The sequence below is a fragment of the Arachis hypogaea genome, chromosome 20, assembly GCF_003086295.3.
Source record: "Arachis hypogaea cultivar Tifrunner chromosome 20, arahy.Tifrunner.gnm2.J5K5, whole genome shotgun sequence".
NCBI classification, from domain to species: Eukaryota; Viridiplantae; Streptophyta; class Magnoliopsida; order Fabales; family Fabaceae; genus Arachis; species Arachis hypogaea.
Window position 1 is genome coordinate 19,195,937 of NC_092055.1, and position 24,221 is coordinate 19,220,157.

General features: G+C 33.7%; 1 protein-coding gene and 1 non-coding gene across 2 annotated transcripts; both read left to right on the forward strand.

The window, feature by feature from the left end:
* Nucleotides 1–1,781: 1,781 nt before the first annotated feature.
* On the forward strand, nt 1,782–1,889 carry LOC112788661 (small nucleolar RNA R71). The gene has a single exon (XR_003196018.1). It is a non-coding gene; the product is annotated as a small nucleolar RNA R71 (small nucleolar RNA).
* A 5,027-nt stretch (nt 1,890–6,916) lies between these two features.
* LOC112785551 (uncharacterized) lies at nt 6,917–8,078 on the forward strand. The gene is made up of 2 exons (XM_025829013.1): nt 6,917–7,144; nt 7,494–8,078. Exons 1-2 carry the CDS (start codon nt 6,917–6,919, stop codon nt 8,076–8,078), a joined length of 813 nt encoding a protein of 270 aa, XP_025684798.1.
* The last annotated feature ends 16,143 nt before the right edge of the window (nt 8,079–24,221 follow it).

Genomic DNA, 24,221 nt, shown 5'->3' on the forward strand with positions numbered 1-24,221 from the left:
AAAACAATAAAAATAAGAATTAGATAAAAATTGGGTTGCCTCCCAACAAGCGCTTCTTTAATGTCAATAGCTTGACAGTGGGCTCTCATGGAGCCTCACAGATGTGCAGAGCTTTGTTGAGACTCTCCAACACCAAACTTAGAGTTTGGATATGGGAGTTCAACACCAAACTTAGAGTTTGGTTGTGGCCTCCCAACACCAAACTTAGAGTTTGACTGTGGGGGCTCTGGTTGACTCTGCTTTGAGAGAAGCTTTTTCTGCTTCCTCTCCATGGTTGCAGAGGGAGATCCTTGAGTTTTGAATACAAGGGAGTTCTCATTCCATTGAAGGACTATTTCACCTCTGTCAACATCAATCACAACTCTTGCTGTGGCCAGGAAAGGTCTTCCTAGGATGATGGATTCATCCTCTTCCTTTCCAGTATCCAGGACTATGAAATCAGCAGGGATGTAAAGGCCCTCAACCTTTACTAAAACGTCCTCTACTTGTCCATCAGCCTGTTTTCTAGAGCTGTCTGCCATCTCTAATGAGATTTTAGCAGCTTGCACCCCATAGATTCCCAGTTTCTCTATTACAGAGAGGGGCATGAGGTTTATTCCTGAACCAAAGTCACACAGAGCCTTAAAGATCATGGTGCCTATGGTACAGGGTATTATGAACTTTCCAGGATCCTGTCTCTTCTGAGGCAATGTCAGTTGATCCAGATCACTTAGTTCATTGATGAACAAGGGAGGTTCAACTTCCCAAGTATCAATGCCAAATAATTTGGCATTCAGCTTCATGATTGCACCAAGAAACTTGGCAGTTTGCTTTTCAGTAACATCCTCGTTCTCTTCAGAAGAGGAATATTCATCAGAGCTCATGAAGGGCATAAGGAGGTTCAATGGGATCTCTATGGTCTCTAGATGAGCCTCAGAGTCCTTTGGTTCCTCAGAGGGAAGCTCCTTATTGATCACTGGACGTCCCAGGAGGTCTTCCTCCTTGGGATTCATGTCCTCTCCTTCCCTTACAGGTTCGGCCATGGCGCTTATGTCAATGGCCTTGCACTCTCCTTTTGGGTTCTCTTCTGTATTGCTTGGGAGAGTACTAGGAGGGATTTCAGTGATCCTTTTACTCAGCTGGCCCACTTGTGCTTCCAAATTTCTAATGGAAGATCTTGTTTCATTCATGAAACTCACAGTGGCCTTAGATAGATCAGAGACTAGATTTGCTAAATTAGAAGTATTTTGTTCAGAGTTCTCTGTCTGTTGCTGAGTTGATGATGGAAAAGGCTTGCTATTGCTAAACCTGTTTCTTCCACCATTATTAAAGCCTTGTTGGGGCTTTTGATCCTTCCATGAGAAATTTGGATGATTTCTCCATGTTGAGTTATAGGTGTTTCCATAAGGTTCACCTAAGTAATTTACCTCTACTATTGCAGAGTTCTCAGGATCATAGGCTTCTTCTTCAGAAGATGCCTCTTGAGTACTGTTGGATGCAGCTTGTATTCCATGCAGACTCTGAGAGATCATATTGACTTGCTGAGTCAATATTTTATTCTGAGTCAATATGGCATTCAGAGTATCAACTTCAAGAACTCCCTTCTTCATAGGCGTCCCATTACTCATAGGATTCCTTTCAGAAGTGTACATGAACTGGTTATTAGCAACCATGTCAATGAGTTCTTGAGCTTCTGCAGGCGTTTTCTTTAGGTGAATGGATCCACCTGCAGAAGTGTCCAGTGACATCTTTGATAGCTCAGATAAACCATCATAGAATATATCCAGGATGGTCCATTCTGAAAGCATATCAGAAGGACACTTTTTGGTCAACTGTTTGTATCTTTCCCAAGCTTCATAGAGGGATTCACCTTCTTTCTGTCTGAAGGTTTGAACATCAGCTCTAAGCTTGTTCAGCTTTTGAGGAGGAAAGTACTTGGCTAAGAAAGCCGTGACCAGCTTATCCCAAGAGTTCAGGCTGTCTTTGGGTTGAGAATCCAACCATAATCTAGCTCTGTCTCTTACAGCAAAAGGGAAAAGCATGAGCCTGTAGACTTCAGGATCTACTCCATTAGTCTTAACAGTATCACATATCTGCAAGAATTCAGTTAAGAACTGAAAAGGATCTTCAGATGGAAGTCCATGAAACTTGCAGTTCTGCTGCATCAGAGAAACTAACTGAGGTTTCAGCTCAAAGTTGTTTGCTCCAATGGCAGGAATGGAGATGCTTCTTCCATGTAAATTGGAATTAGGTGCAGTGAAGTCACCAAGCATTCTCCTTATATTATTATTATTTTCGGCTGCCATCTCCTTTTCCTGTTCGAAAATTTCTGAAAGGTTATCTCTGGGTTGTTGTATTTTAGCTTCTCTTAATTTTTTTCTTCAGAGTCCTTTCAGGTTCTGGATCTGCTTCAACAAGAATGTTCTTATCCTTGCTCCTGTTCATATGACAAAGAAGAAGGCACAGAAAAATAATAATAATAATGGAGATCCTTTATACCACAGTATAGGGATTCCTGTGTGAGTGGAAGAAGAGTGGGAGACAAAGAATGTAATATAATGGAAGAAACACATCTGTGAGGATGGAAGAGAGGTGAGATGAGATGTTAGGAGATGAATAAATAAATAGAATAAGATGAGAGAGAAGGAGGAAATTTTCGAAAATTATTTTTGAAAAGGAGTTAGTGATTTTTGAAAATAGTTTTTGAAAAATGTTAGTATTTTTTTCGAAAAATTTTTTTTAAAATTTAAAAATAAAAATAATTAGTTAATAAAAAAGATATTTTTGAAAAAGAGGGGAGATATTTTCGAAAATTAGAGAGAGAGAGTTAGTTAGGTGGTTTTGAAAAAGTTAAGAAACAAGCAAAAAGTTAGTTAGTTAGTTGAAACAAATTTTTGAAAAGATAAGAGGTTAGGAGGTTAGGAAAGATATTTTGAAAAGATATTTTTGAAAAAGATAAGATAAGAAGATATTTTTGAAAAGATATGATTGAAATTAGTTTTGAAAAAGATTTGATTTTTAAAATCACAATTAATGACTTGATTCATAAGAAATCACAAGATATGATTCTTAGAACTCAAAGTTTGAATCTTTCTTAACAAGCAAGTAACAAACTTCAAATTTTTGAATCAAAACATTAATTGATTATGTTATTTTCGAAAATTTGTTATAAAAATAAGAAAAAGATTTTTGAAAAATATTTTTGGAATTTTCGAAAATAATTAAGAATTTTGAAAAAGATTTGATTTTTGAAAAAGATTTTGAAAAAGATAAGATTTTCAAATTGAAAATTTGATTTGACTCATGAAAAATAATTTGATTTTAAAAATTTTTGAAAAAGTCAATCCAAATTTTCGAATTTGATGAGAGAAAAAAAAGGAAAGATATTTTTTTGATTTTTAAAATTTTTATGAAAAACATGAAAATTATGCAATGCATGAAATTTTTAGATCAAAACAATGAATGCATGCATGAATGATATGAATGTCAAGATGAACACCAAGAACACTATGAATGTCAAGATGAACATCAAGAACATAATTTTGAAAAATTTTTAATGCAAAGAAAACATGCAAGACACCAAACTTAGAATTCTTTAATGCTTACGCACGAAGAATTCAAGAATGCATATGATAAACATGAAAAGACACAAAACAAAAAATCATCAAGATCAAACAAGAAGACTTACCAAGAACAACTTGAAGATCATGAAGAACACTATGAATGCATGAATTTTCGAAAAATGCAAGATGCACATGCAATTGACACCAAACTTATTATATGACTCAAGACTCAAACAAGAAACAGAAAAATATTTTTGATTTTTTTTTATTTTCTAATTTTTTTTTTTGGATTTTTTCGAAAATTATATGAAAAAGGAAAATAAGGATTCCAAAATTTTTAATATGAATTCCAGGAATCTTGCCATGTTAGTCTAAAGCTTCAGTCCAGGAATTAGACATGGCTCACTAGCCAGCCAAGCTTTCAAAGAAAGCTCCAGTCCAAAACACTAGACATGGCCAATGGCCAGCCAAGCTTCAGCAGGTAGATCAGGAACAGTAGCAGGTGGATTAGCTCCAACTAGCTTGCTCTTGATAACAAATTGCAAGCCTCAGTCCAAAAGAATTTAGACATGGCTTTACAGCCAGCCAGGCTGCAACATATAATTACATGGGCTGGAGTGATTAGTTGAATACCAATCCCAAAGTAGTTTGGGTATGGCTTTACAGCCAGATATGATTCAGCATATTCCATGAAACACTAGAATTCATTCTTAAAAATTTTGAAGCCATAGAATAATTTATTTTTGAAAACATTTTTATTTTTATTTTTTGAAAATAGATGAGAAAATTTTAGAAATTTTTTTTGAAAAAATTTTGAAAATAAAACAAAAAGAAAATTACCTAATCTGAACAACAAGATGAGCCGTCAGTTGTCCAAACTCAAACAATCCCCGGCAACGGCGCCAAAAACTTGGTGTTGTTGCCGGATCAAACTTGGCACTGATGTTACCAGACCAAAAGCTTGCCGAAAACTCAAACAATCCCCGGCAACGGCGCCAAAAACTTGGTGCACGAAATTGTGATCTCCAGGTTCGAACAAATCCTGGTAATGGCTCCAAAGCTTGGTGCTCTGATCTTAATTCATGATTGTCACAACTTCGATACAACTAACCAGCAAGTGCACTGGGTCGTCCAAGTAATACCTTACGTGAGTAAGGGTCGAATCCCACGGAGATTGTTGGTATGAAGCAAGCTATGGTCACCTTGCAAATCTCAGTCAGGCGGATTTAAACATGATACTTTATTAGATCAAAATAAACAAAAAAAGGGATAGAGATACTTATGTAGATTCATTGGCAGGAATTTCAGATAAGAGAATGGAGATGCTTTTCGTTCCTCTGAACCTCTGCTTTCCTGCTATCTTCATCCAATCAGTCTTACTCCTTTCCATGGCTGGCTTTATGTGATACATCACCACTGTCAATGGCTACTTTCGGTCATCTCTCGGGAAAATGATCCAATGCCCTGTCACGGCACGGCTAATCGTCTGGAGGCATCACCCTTGCCAATGGCTTCATCTTATCCTCTCAGTGAATAATATGCTCACGCACCCTGTCACGGCACGGCTATTCATCTGTCGGTTCTCGATCATGCTGGAATAGGATTTACTATCCTTTTGCGTATGTCGGTTCTCGAATGGATATCTTAGAAGCAAAATAAGATGAATTGAATAGAAAACAGTAGTACTTTGCATTAATCTTTGAGGAACAGCAGAGCTCCACACCTTAATCTATGAAGTGTAGAAACTCTACCGTTAAAAATACATAAGTGAAGGTCCAGGCATGGCCGAGATGGCCAGCCCCCTAAAACATGATCAAAGGATCATAAGGTAATCCAAAGATGATCCTAAGATCCTAAGATGATCAAAAGATGTCAAATACAATAGTAAGAGGTCCTATTTATAATAAACTAGCTACTAGGGTTTACATGAGTAAGTAATTGATGCATAAATCCACTTCCGGGGCCCACTTGGTGTGTGTTTGGGCTGAGCTTAAGTGTTCCACGTGCAGAGGCCATTTGTGGAGTTGAACGCCAGTTTCTGTGCCAGTTTGGGCGTTCAACTCTGGTTTTGGATCCTTTTCTGGCGCTGGACGCCAGATTTGGGCAGAAGGCTGGCATTGAACGCCAGTTTACGTCGTCAATTCTTGGCCAAAGTATAGACTATTATATATTGCTGGAAAGCCCTGGATGTCTACTTTCCAACGCAATTGGAAGCGCGCCATTTTGAGTTCTGTAGCTCCAGAAAATCCACTTTGAGTGCAGGGAGGTCAGAATCCAACAGCATCAGCAGTCCTTTTTCAACCTCTGAATCTGATTTCTGCTCAAGTCCCTCAATTTCAGCCAGAAAATACCTGAAATCACAGAAAAACACACAAACTCATAGTAAAGTCCAGAAATGTGAATTTAACATAAAAACTAATGAAAACATCCCTAAAAGTAACTAGATCCTACTAAAAACATACTAAAAACAATGTCAAAAAGTGTATAAATTATCCGCTCATCAGTACTCCCCAATAGAAAAGTTGTGTTTGTCTTTATATTATGCTTGTATGAAATTAAAATGCTATATGGTGGCTAAATCGGTGAAGGTTATAGCACAAACTGATCTCATCAAGTATATGTTGAGTTTTTCGATGTTACGGGGGCGTTTAGGAAAATGGATGCTGGCTTTGACAGAATTTGATTTACAGTATGTCCCGGCCAAGGCTGTAAAAGGTCAGGTCATTACAGATTTTCTTGTTGACAATTCAAACCATCTGAATGACCAGTGGGCAAATATAATCGATATTGAAGTCGATTATTGGAAGTTATATTTTGATGGATCGAATCACAAAGATGGTGCTGGAGTAGGAATTCTTATTGTTTCACCAGAAGGAATTCCATCGGAATTTTTATTTGAGTTAAAATATCCTTGCTCGAATAATATGGCAGAGTATGAAGCTTTAATTTTGGGCCTCCAAATATTGATCGATAAAGGGGCTCTAGAAGTTCAAATCCTAGGGGATTCTCAGTTAGTCCTAAAGTAGTTATCGAAAGAATTTAAATGCAATAATGAGAAGTTACAGAAATATTTAGCAACGGCTTGGGAATTGTTAACTTCTTTTCGAAAAGTTTCTTTGGTTCACATCCCAAGGATTCACAATGAAATTGCTAATAAATTAGCCCAAATTACTTCGAGATATAGAATCGGTCCAGAAACTCTAAAAAAGTTGGCTAGTATCCATCAAATATTAGTGCCTGCGGATGAAAGGGAAGCTTTATGTATAGGCAAATGGGAAGATGATGATTGAAGAAAGCCTATTATTGAGTATTTAAAGAATCCCAGCATCCCAGTCGAAAGAAAAATAAAATTGCAGGAGATAAATTTTGTCATAATGGCTGATGAGTTGTATAAGAAGGGGATCGATGGAAGTTTGTCGAGATGTTTAAGCCAGGATGATAAAGATATTGCTTTAGGTGAAGTTCATAAAGGGATATGTGGTGCCCATCAAGCGGGAAAGAAGATGAAATGGATGTTATATCGCAACCACGTGTATTGCCCATCCATGATAAAAAAAATTGCATCGATTATGCAAAGGCATGTCAGGAATGTCAAAAACATGGTTTGATACAACAGATCCCAGTATCTGAGTTGCATTCGATAATAAAATCATGGCCTTTAGAGGTTGGGCTTTGGATCTGATTGGATTGATTCATCCTCCTTCATCGAAACAACATAAGTTTATTTTGGTTGTAATTGATTATTTTACAAAATGGGTGGAAGTGGTTCCTTTAATAGAAGTTGGTTAAAATGAAATAATAGACTTCATCGAGGAACATATAATCCATCGATTTGGAATTCCTCAAACATTGAGTACTAATCAAGGGACTATGTTTACTGGTCAGCGAATTAAATATTTTGCAACCTCGAGGAATATTAATATGGTTACTTCAACTCCTTATTATGCACAGGCTAATGGGCAAGTGGAGGAAGCAAATAAAATCCTGATAAGTCTGATAAAAAAGCATATCGGGAATAGACCTCGAACGTGGCATGAAACTTTAAGCCAAGTATTATGGGCATATCGAAATTCACCAAGGGGGTCAACAGGTACTTTGCCTTCTAAATTGGTTTATGGCCATGATGCGGTGCTACCACTAGAAATTAATTTGAATACTTTGAGAGTATCGAAACAGAATGACTTGCTAGTCGATGATTACTGGAATGCAATGTTTGATGAGTTGAATGAATTAGATTCAGAGCGAATCCTGGCACTTGATAATATAATTCGACAAAAAGAAAGTGTTGCTCGAAGTTATAATCGTCGAATAAGAGAAAAGTGTTTCAGTATAGGTGAGTCGGTTTTAAAAGTTATTTTGCCAATGGAAAACAAATCGAGATTTCTTGGCAAATGGTCCTATACTTGGGAGGGTCCTTTCCAAGTGATAGGATTATATTCAGGAAATGCATATCGGATCAAAGATATCGAATCGGGAAATGTAATTGACTCGATTAATGGAAAATACTTAAAGCAATATTATTGTTTGCTAAATTAAAGTCAAGGTGCATAAGTTCGAAAGAAAGTGAAATTATTACAAATACTGAAATTTAAGAAGAAGTATGAGGCGCCAGGAGTTTTGCCAAGTCTGAGCGTAGCTTTGCCCTTTCGCTGTCCAGAACTGAAAGTACCTCAGCATGCTTGAACTTTTCATATTGGACCTTGTCAAGTTTTTTCCCACATTCTTCTTGTTTGGTCTCAATAGAAACAATTTCTTGAATAAGTTGTTGTTGTTCTTGCTGGGCAGTGGTCAGAGGTATGGCTATATCGGCTCTTCTCTTGCGTATTTTGGCAAGTTTTTCATTAATCTGGGCCAATTCATCTTCGAGTTTTATCTCTTCATTGTCATAATAAGCTTGAACAGAAATAGCCTGAGAGATCCTTGAATCGAATTCTGCTCGAGAAGCTTTGATTGGTTGAAAGGGTTGCAGTGTAGCCTTCTACTTCAGTTTTGATCTTAGCTTCCTCGTTTTTGATTTCTTAAAGCTTGTTTTGGAAAGCTACACTGTTGTTAGCAAGTTGTTTGAATTGATGGACTATGGCAGAATGTGGGGTAGGAGCCGGAAGTTCAAAAGCAGAGTTCAAAAGATCAGACAAAAGCTGGTTAAGAATTGCATCATTGATCCATGCAGCAGGTGGATGGTCCAAGAGTTTAAGAAGCGATCGGAGTTGTTCTCGAGCATCGACATTCAGTTCGAATGAAGGACCAGATGCAGGAGGACCAAGAAGTATAGGGGCATGAATAGACACTTCGTCTTCTTGGATAGCTTGATTTAAGATGGAGACCAGGTTAGCCAAAGTGGCACTTGTAGGTTCAGAAGAAACACCCAAACCTCTAGATCCTTGACCAAGGGGAGTTTGAAATTCAGCATGTTGAAGAGGACTAGAGGTTCTTTGAGGAGAAGGGAAAGTCTCTAAAACTTTTGATGCAGAATCTGAGTCAGGACCAGTCGTCTCAGCAACTCGAGATGGGGATTCAGAATCAAGGGCCACTTGATATTCAGACGAAGGTGCAGCCTGGATGATTGGAGAGGTATGTCCAGTGCTTAGAGTTCGTGTTGGTGAGTGTTAGGTTTGCTCTGTTGTTAGATCAACCACTTGTGTCCCAGTAGGAAGTGGAAAAGCAACTTGTAGTGGCTGAACGGACTCTGTGGCTTGGATTAAATCATGAGATGTGCTATGTCTCTGGTCATGTTGTTGTTGTTGAAGCGGTTGATCAAGTGCCAGGGGTGAGGTGATTGATTGAGCAGCAGTAGTGGGCTGATATACAAAGTACACGGTTATAAGTTAAGATTTATTCTAACTTAATCGAAGTATATGTAGAATTGACATGACGTTACCAGAATAATTCTTGGCCTTCGAATTAATTAAAGACTCGAATTTGAATCAGTTGTATCTTCTGATTGTGAGGAAGCAGTAAGGATGTTACGAATAGACTGCTCACTTCCATCAGAGGTCTCACTCGATGGTTGCAACTGTAACTGATGAAAAGATCAAAATCAAGAGGTGTTGAGTAAATGTGATTTTTTTTTAAATATTTCAGTTCAAGGTGCATGAATATTACTAGAAAAGTTACCCTTCTGGAAGTCCCGGCGGGATTCCTTCGACTCTTTTGTTGCGGTTGGCGTGAGGAGGTTGTGGTGTCAGCTTTTTTTTTTGAGATTTTTTGGGAGAGCCTTCAGCAGCAGGAGTTGTTCGAATAGCAGAACGCTGGATTTCCTCTAAGGTACGACTGTACCTGGAATAGTAAGCAGTCCACCATTCGAAACAAGATTTGGTGATATATGAACTGCGATCATAAACGAGGAAATTGAAACGCTCTCTCTGTTGTTGATTTTTCAAGAGGCAAAAATCAAGTTCACTTTGAGAAGTCAGGGTGATGTGGCAGATGGTTTTTTGTTTCGAGGAAGTGGAGTTGGAATGGCTCGTGAGAAACCCAATAGTCTGGTTGTGAAATGAGGGGCGTATAGGGTCACTTTGAACTTTTCCTTTTTGTGTTGGGATAGCCCTGTAGGAATTACTTGAACAGCCAGTAAATTCGCCCAACTCCGATAGCCAGTTCACTTTCCTCAGTGTCATTTGGAAAGAGTAAACGCTCAAGCTATGCAGGACCACAATTTCGACGCATAAAAGGAGTAAAATTGAGGTTTTCATTGTAAAAATATTTACAGGAATGGAAGAGAGAAAAAACAGCCCAAATTGGTCTTTGTCCGATTGTATATCTGGAAAATTTGGCTTATAATCAGCCAATCGAAAGCCTTCGATGTGTTGTTTATCGGTAGCACCACCTCCAGGCTTTGTCATATATTTTTTGAAAATGGCATTAAGCCATAGTTGGAGAAGCTAGAGAGGGCCACCTGTACTGATCAAATAATTGTCTCGAAGACAATTTACAAATTGACCAAGCTCTTCAAAAACATGCCCTAGAAAAAGCTTGACCAGATTAAAATTATTTCCTTCGTGAAGCAGAGCAGCTAGAGGAAGAAAAAACTTCGACATTTGGACACTTTGGGAACAGAAGACGATTGCATTCAGCCAATAAAACAGAAAGGCTACATGCTCATCATCTGTAACTGCAGTGCCCTCTGCACCCATGTGATGAGCAATAAAATCACTATATGAAGTGTTGGAGGCAATGTTGTATTGGTGTTTGGGTTGCATGTCAGAAGTGAAGTCTGGAAGACTTATCGGGAGCCCTATAATAGCAGCTACATCCAAAAGAGACATACCAATCATTCCACAAGGAAGGTGGAAATTGTTGGTAGTCCTATTCCAGAAGAAGGTTACGGCCCTAATCATCCAGGGGAGAGTTGAAGGTGAGAAATGGGAGAGTCTTAAAAGATCCTGAATTCCCAAAGCTCGCCAAACAACGCTCTTTGTAGGAGCAAGGCACTGGTGCCAGGCTGTAAAGTCGGCCCCCCGAGGGTTAATCTTTGGATTGTTTCTGAAACGTTTTTGATTGATGAAGAAAGAGATGTCGAGGGCTTGATTGATCAACAAATCTTCCCCCTGAGCACTAGGGAAGAAAGGTAGTTTCTTGTTCGCCCTTTCCAGGGTTTCGATAAGCCCAATGAAACAATGAGCACCTCCTCCTACTGTGAATGGAATTAGAATTCTGGTATCATTGATTTGAATTTGTGGATCGTCAATGATGAAAATGACTTCATCATTGACTTGATTCAACACATGGAGGGCTGGTGGAGCTGGTCGTGCCACCATGGGACCTTTGCCTTTGTCTTGGGTAGCAGCATGAGATGAAAAAGCAGCCATTGCAGAGCAGATAGGAATGAAGATTGGAGAATAGAGGTTGTGTAAGAAAAATGGATGCAAGAGAAATTGAGAGGATAAGGGTTCGAGAAAGTCTGACAAACGTGTGAGTGTCAAATTTAAAGGAAGTTTTACTGTGGCCGTTATCGTAGAGGGAGTTCAAAGAGAAAAGATGTAACTTTGCGAAGAAGGCGAAGTGGTAGAGAGAGAAAGCGCAAGTCACGGGAGACGTGTCAAACGGGTCAATATTAATGGGAAATTAAATGGTAATTATTATTGATTTAAGAGATTGAAATTTGAATTTAGATTAAGTGTTTCATCTTCCAATAATGCTATCAAGGACAAACACATTAATCCAAGGGGGCAATTTGTTAGTCGAAAAATATTTTCGACTAAGGTAAGTTAATTTGAAGTAGTAACGAGGTCAATTGAGATGGAAGCAAATGTCGAAAAGATGCACGTACAGGCATTAGCGGGGAGTTACTCGACACAGACTCAATTTCGGACACCTTATTAAATCGAACGGGCCTAGTCGAACAGGTATTTGAATGAGAAATCGAATAGTGGATTGAGCGGTTACATAAGTGGAGAAGTTGAAGGTTTTCATCAAGTGAGAAATTTATGAGTAACGCTTATTGGCAAAAGAGCAGGAACGGTTACTTGGGAGTGCGCATACAAGTTAGTGCTATGTAATTAATAATCGGTTACAGAAATAGACTATATTACTAGAAAGTTTTAGGGAATAAGGGTTGGAACTTTGACTCAGAAATTACTCATGCACACTCACATCCCCAAAGACTTTCTGAGTCTACTTCGAGTTAATTATCTGTAGGATTCCTTCCATGCTTTTATCTTTTCAATTTATCTTTCTGTAAACTTTATTTTTCAAGTGAATTTATGTTTCAAGCAATGATTTAAATTTCGAATGCAATTTACGTTTCAATATCTTTAATTTTCATGTCAAAGTCTTTTGATCTAGTCGAAAGCACCTTTACTGCTTTCTTTAAATTTTAACGCAACATTTTTCGATTTCAACCAATTTCCTTTTCAAATTCGTTGTTTTTAACTTCTTTTGTTCTTTTACAAATTTTAATTTACTTTTTATTTCATTATTCGTCTAATCGAAGCCTTTTTGATGCACTTATAGAAAACTAGTACCTGTAAAGAGGAGTAGGTTTCGCTCCCAGACTATTAGATATCGAACAACCATCGATTTGCTAAAAATTGACAAAACAATAAGCATCATCATCATCATCATCATCATCATCATCATCATCATCATCATCATCATCATCATCATCATCATCATCATCATCATCATCATCATCATCATCATCATCATCATCATCATCATCATCATCATTGCATAATATGCATATATTATTATTTTGTTTTAAGTGGTGCATGATTGTTATTTAGAAAAAATTTTAGAATAAGTAATTTTTAGTATTTTTAGTTATTACTTAGTGAGTATAAATATTAAATTATCTTTAACAAATAAATTTTATTAATTTATGTATGTAAATTCTAAAAAATATAAATGTAAACTGTATTAATTTTGTGTGCAAAATTTTAGTAAATATGTAACACCCTCACTATCAGAATGTCACGCTTCCGGCTGCGCTACTCTGATAGTAAGAACTATTACAACGATTTCATATACTTAATAATAAAATAGGAGCCTTTGACCCGAAATCGTATCACTGTTTTTTTTTTTTTTTATAAACCGGAAAAAGAATACTTTTTAAATAAAACAAAACAAGCATATACATATACAAAACTTCTTATCCCTCTTACATAATATAATATTGATGGCGAGGGGTAAATAAATAAAAACTAAACAGCATTATTGACTAATTGAAACGCAATACAACCCCTCGTGAGCTTTTTCATCTGTCTCCTGAAAAGATAAAGCTGTAGGGGGTGAGAACCTAACCACACGGTCTCACCACAAAGTTTCAGAATTGTTATAATAAGATATTTAAAGAGAAATCTATTTTTAAGCTCAGTGATTATTGTTCGTCCTTTGAATCTTTTAAAAACCAACAACTAGTCATCCAAAAACCCTTTCATTAAAAAAAATTAATACTTAAAAGAATATCCAGAAATCCAAAATCTTTCTTTTCTTATAAGAAAATCTTAATCAGAAACCAACCACGCAATCAATCAACACAACCATCAAATCAACACCAAAGCTCATTCTCAAAAATAGCACACCAAGATAAACACAGGCAAAACAGACAAGGAAAGCATAGGTTTAGGTAGCAGTTACAGCAATTAGTTCAGGTAGCAGTTAATAGCAGTTTAACAATTAGGCAAACCAAAACAAATTCAAACCCAAACAAAGCATACAAATGCAAATGATGCATGCTTGTCCTATGGCTAATGAGCTCATCTATCGGTTATACAGCCAACCCAACAAGTCTGGTTTGCTAAACCTTTGGACTGTCCCCCGACGCGCATCCCCATGAGTCTATGCATAGATTTTTCTCATATATATATCAAATCGCTCAATGGGGGTACCATTCCCGTAAATTTATAAGTGTCAAGTCACCCTTACGTCGCAGGGTCAACAGAGTATCAAGTCTCAACCTGGAGCAAGTGGTGGCAAGCCACTGCGTCTATCCAGGAAAACTCGTGTCTCAGATAATTCAAATAAATAAGCCATATGAATATTTCAATCATAATTCATCAATATCCGTATCATCCTCAATATCATCATTGTTCATCAATTTATATCTCATTTCCAAATTCATTCAGCAATCATACTTTAACCAATCCTCATCATCCTTCACTCAAATTCAATCATCGACATCCATCCTCCCATTTCGTTCATCAACAACCCCAACTCAAAACATAATTCATTCTTTTCTAAATAAATCAAATTTAAAACTTATAATCTTTAAAACTAAATCTTTTTAAATAATTACTTCAAACGAAGCTTCCAATTTTTATAAAATTTCAGCAGCATCTCCTCTAAAACTCGGACTCTGCCACCCTTTTCGGATCCCATCTAAACATTTCTCAAACCTTTCTCAACCATTTTCAAGTCTCAATCATTTTCCAAAATTCATCCAGTTCTAATATCAAATTATTTTCAAATTGAATCAATTCCAATAATAAATCTTTTCTTCAAAATCAAACCAACTCTAATATTAAGTAATTTATAAAATCAAACTAATTTAAAACCAAACCGCTTCCAAAAATCCATTCATTTTCATAGTTCAAATCATTTCAAAAACTGACTAATTTACATTAACAAACGAACTCCAAGACTAGAAAAAAAACCACATTTAATAACATTAAATCAAATAACTTTATAAACCACTCTTTTATCAATAACCACACATCAATGAAGCAATCAATGATTTAATACAGCAAACAGCCACATCCATAAGACAAACATAATCACAGAAATATATTTTTCACATTGATATTTATTTATAACAACTCTGTAAGATAAAATTAAGTTTTAAGAAAAAATCCTACCTAAAAAATTTGAACCCATAAACTAAATGCGTCACAAGAACCATTTCTCTCCGCCCGAAATCAACTGCAGCTTCAACCACAGGTTTGCTCACTTTCGCAATAGCAGAAACGGCTTTAATCGCAACAGGCAATCCCAATAACTCAATCCTAAAATATAAATATCGCGAAAACCTTAATAACATATAACAAAAAACTAACGGCGAGGGTTCGTAATAAGATATACTTACGGTAACAGCAAAACGGAGCAACCGCAATCCCGAGCTGACCCAACGGCAGCTCCAATGTAAACCCCGTTAGATTAGTAAATGCGATGGCGACAGCTCGCGATGACAGGGACGTTCCTCCGTGACGGCATTGGCGCGAACTCCACGAACGGTGACCACCCTCCGCGGACCCCCTCTCTCTCTCCATCGCATCTCTCTTCAGCTGGCGGCGATGAAGATGAATGGCACGGGTGATGGGCTCGGCGGTGACCAGCTTGCAGCGGCTGCGACGCTCTCCTCTCCTCCCTTTCTCGATTGCAGATCTCTTCCTCTCTTCTCGCGGATCTCTTTCTCCATGTATGTGAATGTGTTTGTTTTGTGTGTGAAAGGTTAGAATGCAGAAAGAATGAGGAGAGGAGGGTTGGGGGCTACGCAGGATGAAGAGGAAAGGGAGGCGATGAATGTAGTAGAATTAGGGTTATGGACAGTTTAATCATTTTACTAAAATTAGGGGTAATATAGTAATTAAAAACCAATTTTAATTCAACGAAATTATCTTTAAAAAAATATTATTTAATCATAAATTTACAAATTAATTTTAATGAAATACTCTAATTAAAAGGATTGAAAATAATATAATTATTTTTTTTTGTAAAAATTAAAAATATTAAATTACGAAATCTCCATTATTTAAACCAAATCATATAAAATTCTTAATTGTCTTAACATAAAATTCTTTCCCCAAAAACATGCTGTTGTCATATATTGTAACGAAGATTTCTCTCTTCTTTTACTAGATTCTCCTTCACAATATGAATAGATTGAACAAATATCTAAAGCAAATAATTTCAAGAAAAAAAATTTTCTGGTCCGGACGTCGAAAATAAGTACGTGATGCTGACACTACATGTCAAGTTTAGACTATTATGCATTTAAGTTTTATTAATTGTGGAGCAATTCTGAATTTTTGTTTTTTGTTATTGACAAGTAAGATTAATGATATTTATTCGTGATTAAGTATTTATGTATGGAACATATTTGGACCAGTAAAAAGAACTTAATTAAATGGTGAACTAAAGTGGAAGGGATGCTTTTTCTAGAGTGTGGACAATTATCGAAAAATAAAATTTGTTTTGGTTGGAAACATGATTTTTTATGGTATAAGATATAATAGGCATAAAAATATAGATGATGAATAAAAGAGAAAAAAAATGAAAATCAGAATTTTAAGTTTGAAAAATAATTAAAAAGAGTAAATAATAAATTTAACTATCTTTTTTAACATATTATTTTTTCTTAATATCATGCACATAAAAGTTGATGCAGTTTATTTTAAGTAAAATGAGAATATTTTGTTTTTTTAACTTATTATGAATGTATTTAAAAAAATGTGTAAAACTTATATTTATCATATATAAACATGTTATAATGTTATATTATATTTATATTGTCTATTATATAGAACCGTTGAGGTGAGAATTGTTCATACCTCACGATCAACAAACAATATTCAATATAACCGTAAAAGAAAATATTAATATTAATATTTATATATTTTGTGTATAGATTTATGACACAAATAATTTTTATGGTGATATAATTTTATTTTATATTTATACCAAATAGATAAATTTAAATTCAAAAAAGTTGAAAATATTTTGAACCTAATTATATTAAAATGATTATTATTATTATTATTTTGTAATATTTTATAATGGTAGTTGGTTTAATCTATTATATATATTAAAATCAATTTTTTGTACTTAATAATAAAGCTAGCATATCATGTTTGTAAAAATATTTTTAAATTTAGTCTTTTCAATCATTAAATCAAAACAATTAAAATAAATAAATTATAAAATTAATTCATTTAATCAATTTATATGGTTGAATAAATTTTTAGATGGTATTTATTTTTATAACTTTACTTAGAATGATAAAAAAAATTGTTTTGGTTAGAGGTCAAAATTAAATTAGCAATATTGCATCATAATTATAGTTAATTTATTTAGTATATTCAGTTAAATTTTAATAAAATTAATTTTTTAATAGCTATAAATAATGAATAATAATAATAGGTACCCTAAAATACTTCGATATATTCCGTTATTTGAGGCATTCAAGATAAAGTGTGCATCTTTTGTTTTAGTAAAAAACATCTTGATCTTCCTCGACCTGTAAAGTGTTATTGGGACCACTTCACGAATGCTAGTATATGGTCATAACATTACTATATATATATATTCTGTATAAATTAGAGAAAATTCCGTAGCCTCTTATGCTTGTTATGTTGCTGGATTTGTATGACAATGACTCTTGGTTTGGAATACTTTTTTTTATGGATTTTTGCTGTGTTACACTTTGAACTACACTTTCATGTGCTTAATGTCTTACATTTGGATTCGGAATCCAGCGGCAACAGAACAGGTGTTGTCATCTTGATTGGCTAATTTTGAATGAAATAATTTTACAGCTTCTTGATGAAATCGTGGTGTCGATTTTATTTTAGTAAAAAAAACAAGATTAAGTTGGGAGAAGACTCAAACAAAGTAGATTTATCATATGAACAAATACAAAACTTAAAATTAAAAAAACAATAGAGTACTTCGGAGTATGTTAGTATTGTTATCCACTATTTATAATTATTAGAAAATTAACTTTACTAAAATTTAATTTAATATAGTAAATAAATTAATTATGGTTATAACACAATTAGTATTGCTAGCTTTAATTTCTAATCAAAACAAATTTTTTAGATTCAAAATATTCATTAATTAAGAAGCTAAATTTTTAACTTTTTGAATTTAAATTTATCTATCCGGTGTAAATATAGAATCAAATTATATAGCCATAAAAATTATTTATGCCATAAATTTATGCACAAAGTATATGAATATTAATATTAAAATTTTTTTTATGGTCATATTGAATATTGTTTATTGACTATAAGGTGTGAACAATTCTCACTTCAACACTTGTATATGATAGACAATATAAATATAATATTATAACATGTTTATATAAGAAAAAATACAAATTTTACATATTTTCTCAAATATATTCATAATAAGTTAAAAAAGCAAAATATTCTCTTTTTACTTAACATAAACGGCATCAATTTATATGTGCCTGATATTAAAAACAAATTACACGTTAAAAGAGATAGTTAAGTTTATTATTTACTTTTTTCAATTATTTTTCAAACTTAAAATTCTGATCTTTATTTTTTCTCTCTTTTATTCATCATTTATATTTTTGTGCATATTATATTTTTTTCAATAAAAAAATTATATTATTTAGCTGAAATAAATTTTATTTTTTGATTATCTCTCCTCTTTTTTATTATAAATAATGACTGCTACTAAAATTTACACTCTAAAAAAAGTATCCTTTCTACTAGACTTCTATTACCTAAATTTCTTTAACTGGCTCAAATATGCTCCATATATGAGCACTTAATCACGAATTAATATCATTAATTTTACTTGCCAAGAATGGAAAAGGAAAGCTCAAAGTTATTCCACAATCAATGAAACTTACATGCATTATAGTCTGAACTTGATACCACTATAAGAAAATAGAATATTTGTAACAAAAATTTTGTATCAAATTTAAAATTATTACAAAAAAATAATTTTTTGTAATAATAATTGCTGATTGTTATAGAAGAATAATGTTTTGTAATAACATTATAAGTTGTTACAAAACATGCTAATATTTTGTAACAACCTAACTTTTTTTTGTTACAAATTATGTTAGTTTTTGTAACGAACTGTTGTTTTGTTACAAAATATTATAAAATTTTGTAACAAAATATTTTTTTGTTTCAAAACTTCAATTATTTTGTAACAAAAAATTAATTTGTCACAAAATTCAACATTATTTGTAACAAATTATTTGTTTGTTATAAAATATAAGTATATTTTATAATAATTTTTTTTCAAAATGTTAAACACTTTGAGGGTAAAAAAAATTGTTTATATAATTTTTCAGAATAATTTTATTTTGTTTCAAAAATTAAAATTTTTTACATATTGTTTGTATTCAATAATTTTTAAAAATTGTAAATATGATTTTATATTTTTTTAAAAAATTAATATATAATTTTTATTCATAATCAAGTTTTTAATATTAACTAAAAATTAATTTGTGAAAGCATAAAAAAAAAGGAGAAGAGAGATCGAGAAAGGAGAGTGTGTGGGAGAACCATATAGCACAAAGGAGGAAGGGGGCCGCCTCCGTCACGGCCAAGCCGCCGCAGTTGAGGTCGCCCCGTCTCTGTTGAGTTCCACCGTAGCGAGGACAACGGTGCGCGAGAAAGAAAGACAGAGGAAGGAGACACGACCCACGGAGGAGAGGAAGGAGCCACCGTCGCGTCGCCGTCGTGCTTTGAGGTCACCGCTGCCGTCCGAGCCGCCGTCAGTTCTGTGTCACTGAGAGAAGCTCGAGATGGAGATGAGGGAGACGCGAGCCAAGGACTGCAATTAGGAGGAAAAGCCGACGTCATCTTCACTGGAGCCACGATCGCTGTCGTCGTTCTGTCTTTTCCTGAGCCGCTAATACCACCATATTCTTCCAATTTCATTCCTGTTCTGTGAGAGTTGGCTACTGCAGTTTCTGTTTTGGGGTTTTCCGCCATTGAAACTATCATTAACAGTGCACTCTCTATTTTGATTCCAATTCCGTAATTCGAAAACCTATAATGTTCTCTACCCTTAATTCTGCTGCATTTTGTTCATCTCTGCTTTCTTATTTTGATTCTGTTAGTAAGCACCTCTGTTTTAGTATCGCTGAGTTCTGCTTAAATTGTTGAATTTGTCACTGCTGCGGGAATAATCAGAGTTGGTGCCGCTGCCGCCGTTCTGAATTGCGTTAAAATTGATGCTGTTGCTGTTCCAGTTGATGCGTCTGCCACTGTCCTTAGTTTCAGTAGGATTGTCACTGCTGAAATTAGAAATGAAATGGGCGTTGTCTTGTTCAAATTATGCGATTGCGGCATCGAGGTAGGGGTTTAATTTAAATGGTTTTAATTTAAGAATGCCCACAAGGTTTATTGAATAACTGCAAATAGGTTTAATGGTTGTGAGTAATTGATTGATTATATGAATGTTGATTTGTGATTGAGATTGTGATTAGAATGATTGAGATTTTGATTGGAACTCTGATTGAATTCGTTGATTTTATGAAATTGATTATGCGTGGATTATGAATTGTTTGATGATTGTTGTGAATTCTGTATTTTGATAGATTAAATTAAAATTGTTGTTGTTGAACTAGTTATTTGATTATTGTAACAGACTTAGTTAGTGATTGATTGGAATTGGGTTTTAGAGAATATTTGGAAGGCTGAATCTTAGAATGTTGAACTGATTGTTGGAAATCTAAGTTTTGAAATTAAACGGCAACTTTGAAAGTGAATAAGTAACTCAATAGTGATTGAAATGATAAGAGATTAAAAGTTAAGTAAACTATAATAAGTATAATTGTTAAAATTCAATTTTGAAGATTCCGTATTAACTGAAGAATTAGTTATAATTTTTCAAAGTTAAACTATAAAAATCGGGTTTTCTGCATTATCTTTAAATTAAATTAGTAACTTTCAAAGGTTATAACTAATTCTGTGATGATCGAAATTGTGTGAGACCAAGTCTAGATTAAGCTTGAGAATATAAGGTGCTGGACTGGTGAATTTGAGACCTTTTCGTTAAGTTTATGATTTATGTTAAATTTATGAATTGTGGTTATCAAATCTAATTTTTCTGCAGAACACGTAACACAACAGCAACTTTTTTCCTCTATTGAAAATTCTTTAGTTTAAATTTTGAAATAAATCTAATTTTAAATAAAACTCTAGTCTTATTACTTTAATTTCATAAAAATTCAGATTTGTTAGAGTTGTGGTTTTAAAGATATGGATTTTTAAAAGTTGAGTATATTTAGCATATATGATTCAAATTTCAGGGATTTCTATGTTTTAATAAGTGAGTTATGAAACTTGGAAGATGTTATGTTCAATGGTTTTTAAAACAGAATTCTACAGAAAATTACCTAACTTTCAAACTACGTAACTCCTTCATAAAAAATGGTATTGACCTAGAACCAATTGGAAAAGAAATCTGGATCAAGTTGAACCGTATTAATTTTGAAGGCCATTGGGTTTAATTTGGATTTTATACGGAATTTTGAATATTGCACGCTACTGCTGTTTTTTGGATCTATTTATTACATTTTACTTAGCTTGTGTCATGGTTGAAAAATGACAAATGTCCTACTATTTGGTTTAATAAATTTGGTTGTGTATTGGCTGAGAAATAAGTAGTGAATTGGTTGTTTTTTATGAAACCATAGACGGTGGAAATATCTAAGTTTTAGGGGAGGTTCTGTTAAAATTTTTCTAAACATTTTGGATAAAAATTAATGGTAAAATTATAGTTGGTGTTATATCTTGTTTCTAATTTTTTGTTTCGGTTTTTCTTATTTACAGGAGTGCTAAAATGGTGACAACATGCTACCTTAAGGGCTCGAGAATATTTGATTCATAAAGATACTAATCTATGTTAGATTTTTAACTTTTGGTTGAACTTGTGCAAGAAATATAACTTGTAGGACTAATCAATGTCCTTACTAATGTTATTTTGTTTTAAAACAATTTTAGTTAAATAAAGCATGTTTGAATTATATATGTTTTTACATATTATATAAATGTTGACTTGCTCAGTAAAGAGGTAAATATATCACTTAATTAAAAAAATAATTTGGTAAATTATGCATGCAATTTATATTAAAAAAAAATTGTTACAAGATAAATATTTTGCTTTTATAACTAAAGAAAAAAAATGTTACAAAATCAAATTATATTTTGTAACAAAATTTTATGATAGGAAAAAATATATTGTCACCAAAAATATTTTGGAGATCAAAATTTGTTATCACTTTTGTAATGACTTTCGGTTTTTTTTATCAGAAAAATTTGTTACAAAATATTACTTTAAATTGTAACAGTTTCATTTTTTGTTACAAAAATTTTTTGTAACAGAATATACTTTAACAACCTTTTTTTTTGTTACAAATTCCTTTTGTTTTAAAATTTTGATTTTTTATAACAATTTTTTTTTACAAATATTACTTTTTTTTTGTAGGGCACATAGCGTCAGCATCACATACTTATTTTTAGTGTCCTCACCAGATAATCTCCCTTTCAAAGAATTTCCTCCTTCAAATTCCTAAATAAAAGCATATATAAGAATATAAAATCGAAGAGATAGCATAGATATATATTACAGGAGTAGGAAGCATTTAAACATTGTTTCCCCAAACTTGGGAACTACTAACTCAATGCACATGCATTGGGTAACATCCCATTCTTTGTGACATGAAAAGATAACAGAACTTGTTCTTTGTTTGAAGCTACGGCTTTCGCCCATTCTTTGAGCTTCGCTTTCATCCACTCAACATCCACAGTGACAGACACATTGCGCTCAGCTTGAAGGTGCAATGGAGGAGGAAGAGGAGAGTGTTCTCGGCTAGGGTCATCGTCCCATTCCTCTAAATTGGTGTCACATTCTTTGTAATCGATGCCTGCCATAGCCATAGCTTCTATAGACATGGTTATTTAAAATGAAGAGGATTGATGATGAGATAGTAATAATATAACATAAAAAGAGAGCTAATTGTTGTAAGTCTTGTAATTGGGGTAGAAACTAAAGGAGCATTTATAATTTTATATACTAACACAAGCAAAGGGTTTTATTGCTTTAATTTACTACGTTAAGTGCTTTAGGCAACTAAAATAAACCATAGTCACGGATATTGCATGGGCATATGTGAGGTTAAGGTTTCAATATATCTAATAACACATGTGATCACCGATCTCTTTCCCTTTACTCTTTTGATGTTTTTGTATTTTTTTTAAGTTGGAAAAGAGTTTTAATGAGGGTTCTTAAAATATATTTAATATGTTAAAAAAAATACTTATTTTTTCATTTATAGTATTCAAAAATATAGAATTAGTCGTGCGTATTTTTTATACACATTGATTAAAACTTAAAAGTATTTCTATCTTTTTTTACTTAGGTGTTTTAAAAAAAAAAAGCTGCCATCGATATATTTTAATGGGTAATGATACATATGACTAGTATAATTTATTAATTTTACCAATAATTTAGTTAATATTTAAAAGTATTGACTAAAAATATAATATTAAACTAAAAATATTAAATTATTAATTAAAAATGTTAGTCAATATAAATTAAAATTAACGACCTCTGAACTTTTTTCATTTTTTAATCATATTATCAGAGATCAGACTAGCTAATCTTATTCAAGATTCATGAATATCTTTGCTTATATCGTCTTTTATGGAGATGGTATTGCCGTATTGCCCCACCCAAAATTGCTATTGTCATTCCCTTCTTAAATTTTTGTATGCTCTTCCTAATATACTCTTTCTTTCTTAAATGAATAATCCAATGAAACAATGATATAATTTCTGATTATAAGATTTCACTGTTGTGAAAAGTGTAACAATGTCTACGTTAAGCCAATAAACTATAACTCAAATGACATAGTCTTTTTATATTCATTTAGAAGTTGCAGGTTTAAGTATCACTTCTAACTTTAAAAAAAAATATATCTATGTTAGGTGTGATAATAATCCCTTCCCGTCTTGTACTTTACCTTCTTTTGGACTCACTCTTGATACAATAACGAAGGGACTTATTTAGCGAGTCAGTATATTACTAGAGTTAGTAACTTAATGTTTGCTAGTTGCCGCTCGTTAATTAGTTATAGGTAGTCATATGAATGTCTTGTGTTTTTATTTGGTATGCTTTTTGTAAAGCAACTACGTCACATAACGATGATGCATGGACTAGTACATAATATATCACACATATCTCTCACGCTAAAGCTTCTTGATGAGTGTGCCGGCAAGTAACATAACAAGCCCGTGACCATAATTAATCAATGGTAGTTCAATACTTATTTGAGAGTGTATGAATATTTGGATTTTGGATCCTAATTTGAAATGTGACCAATTTGGAAATAGCAATGTGCGTTGATTAGTTTCGCCTGCATACCGTGGTCCAAAGGGAATGAATGAAAGGATGAAAATTGACGAATATTACGTTTTGGCCTAAGGTTGGACGTATGGCATAATAGTACAAGAATATAGGCTTTTTTAT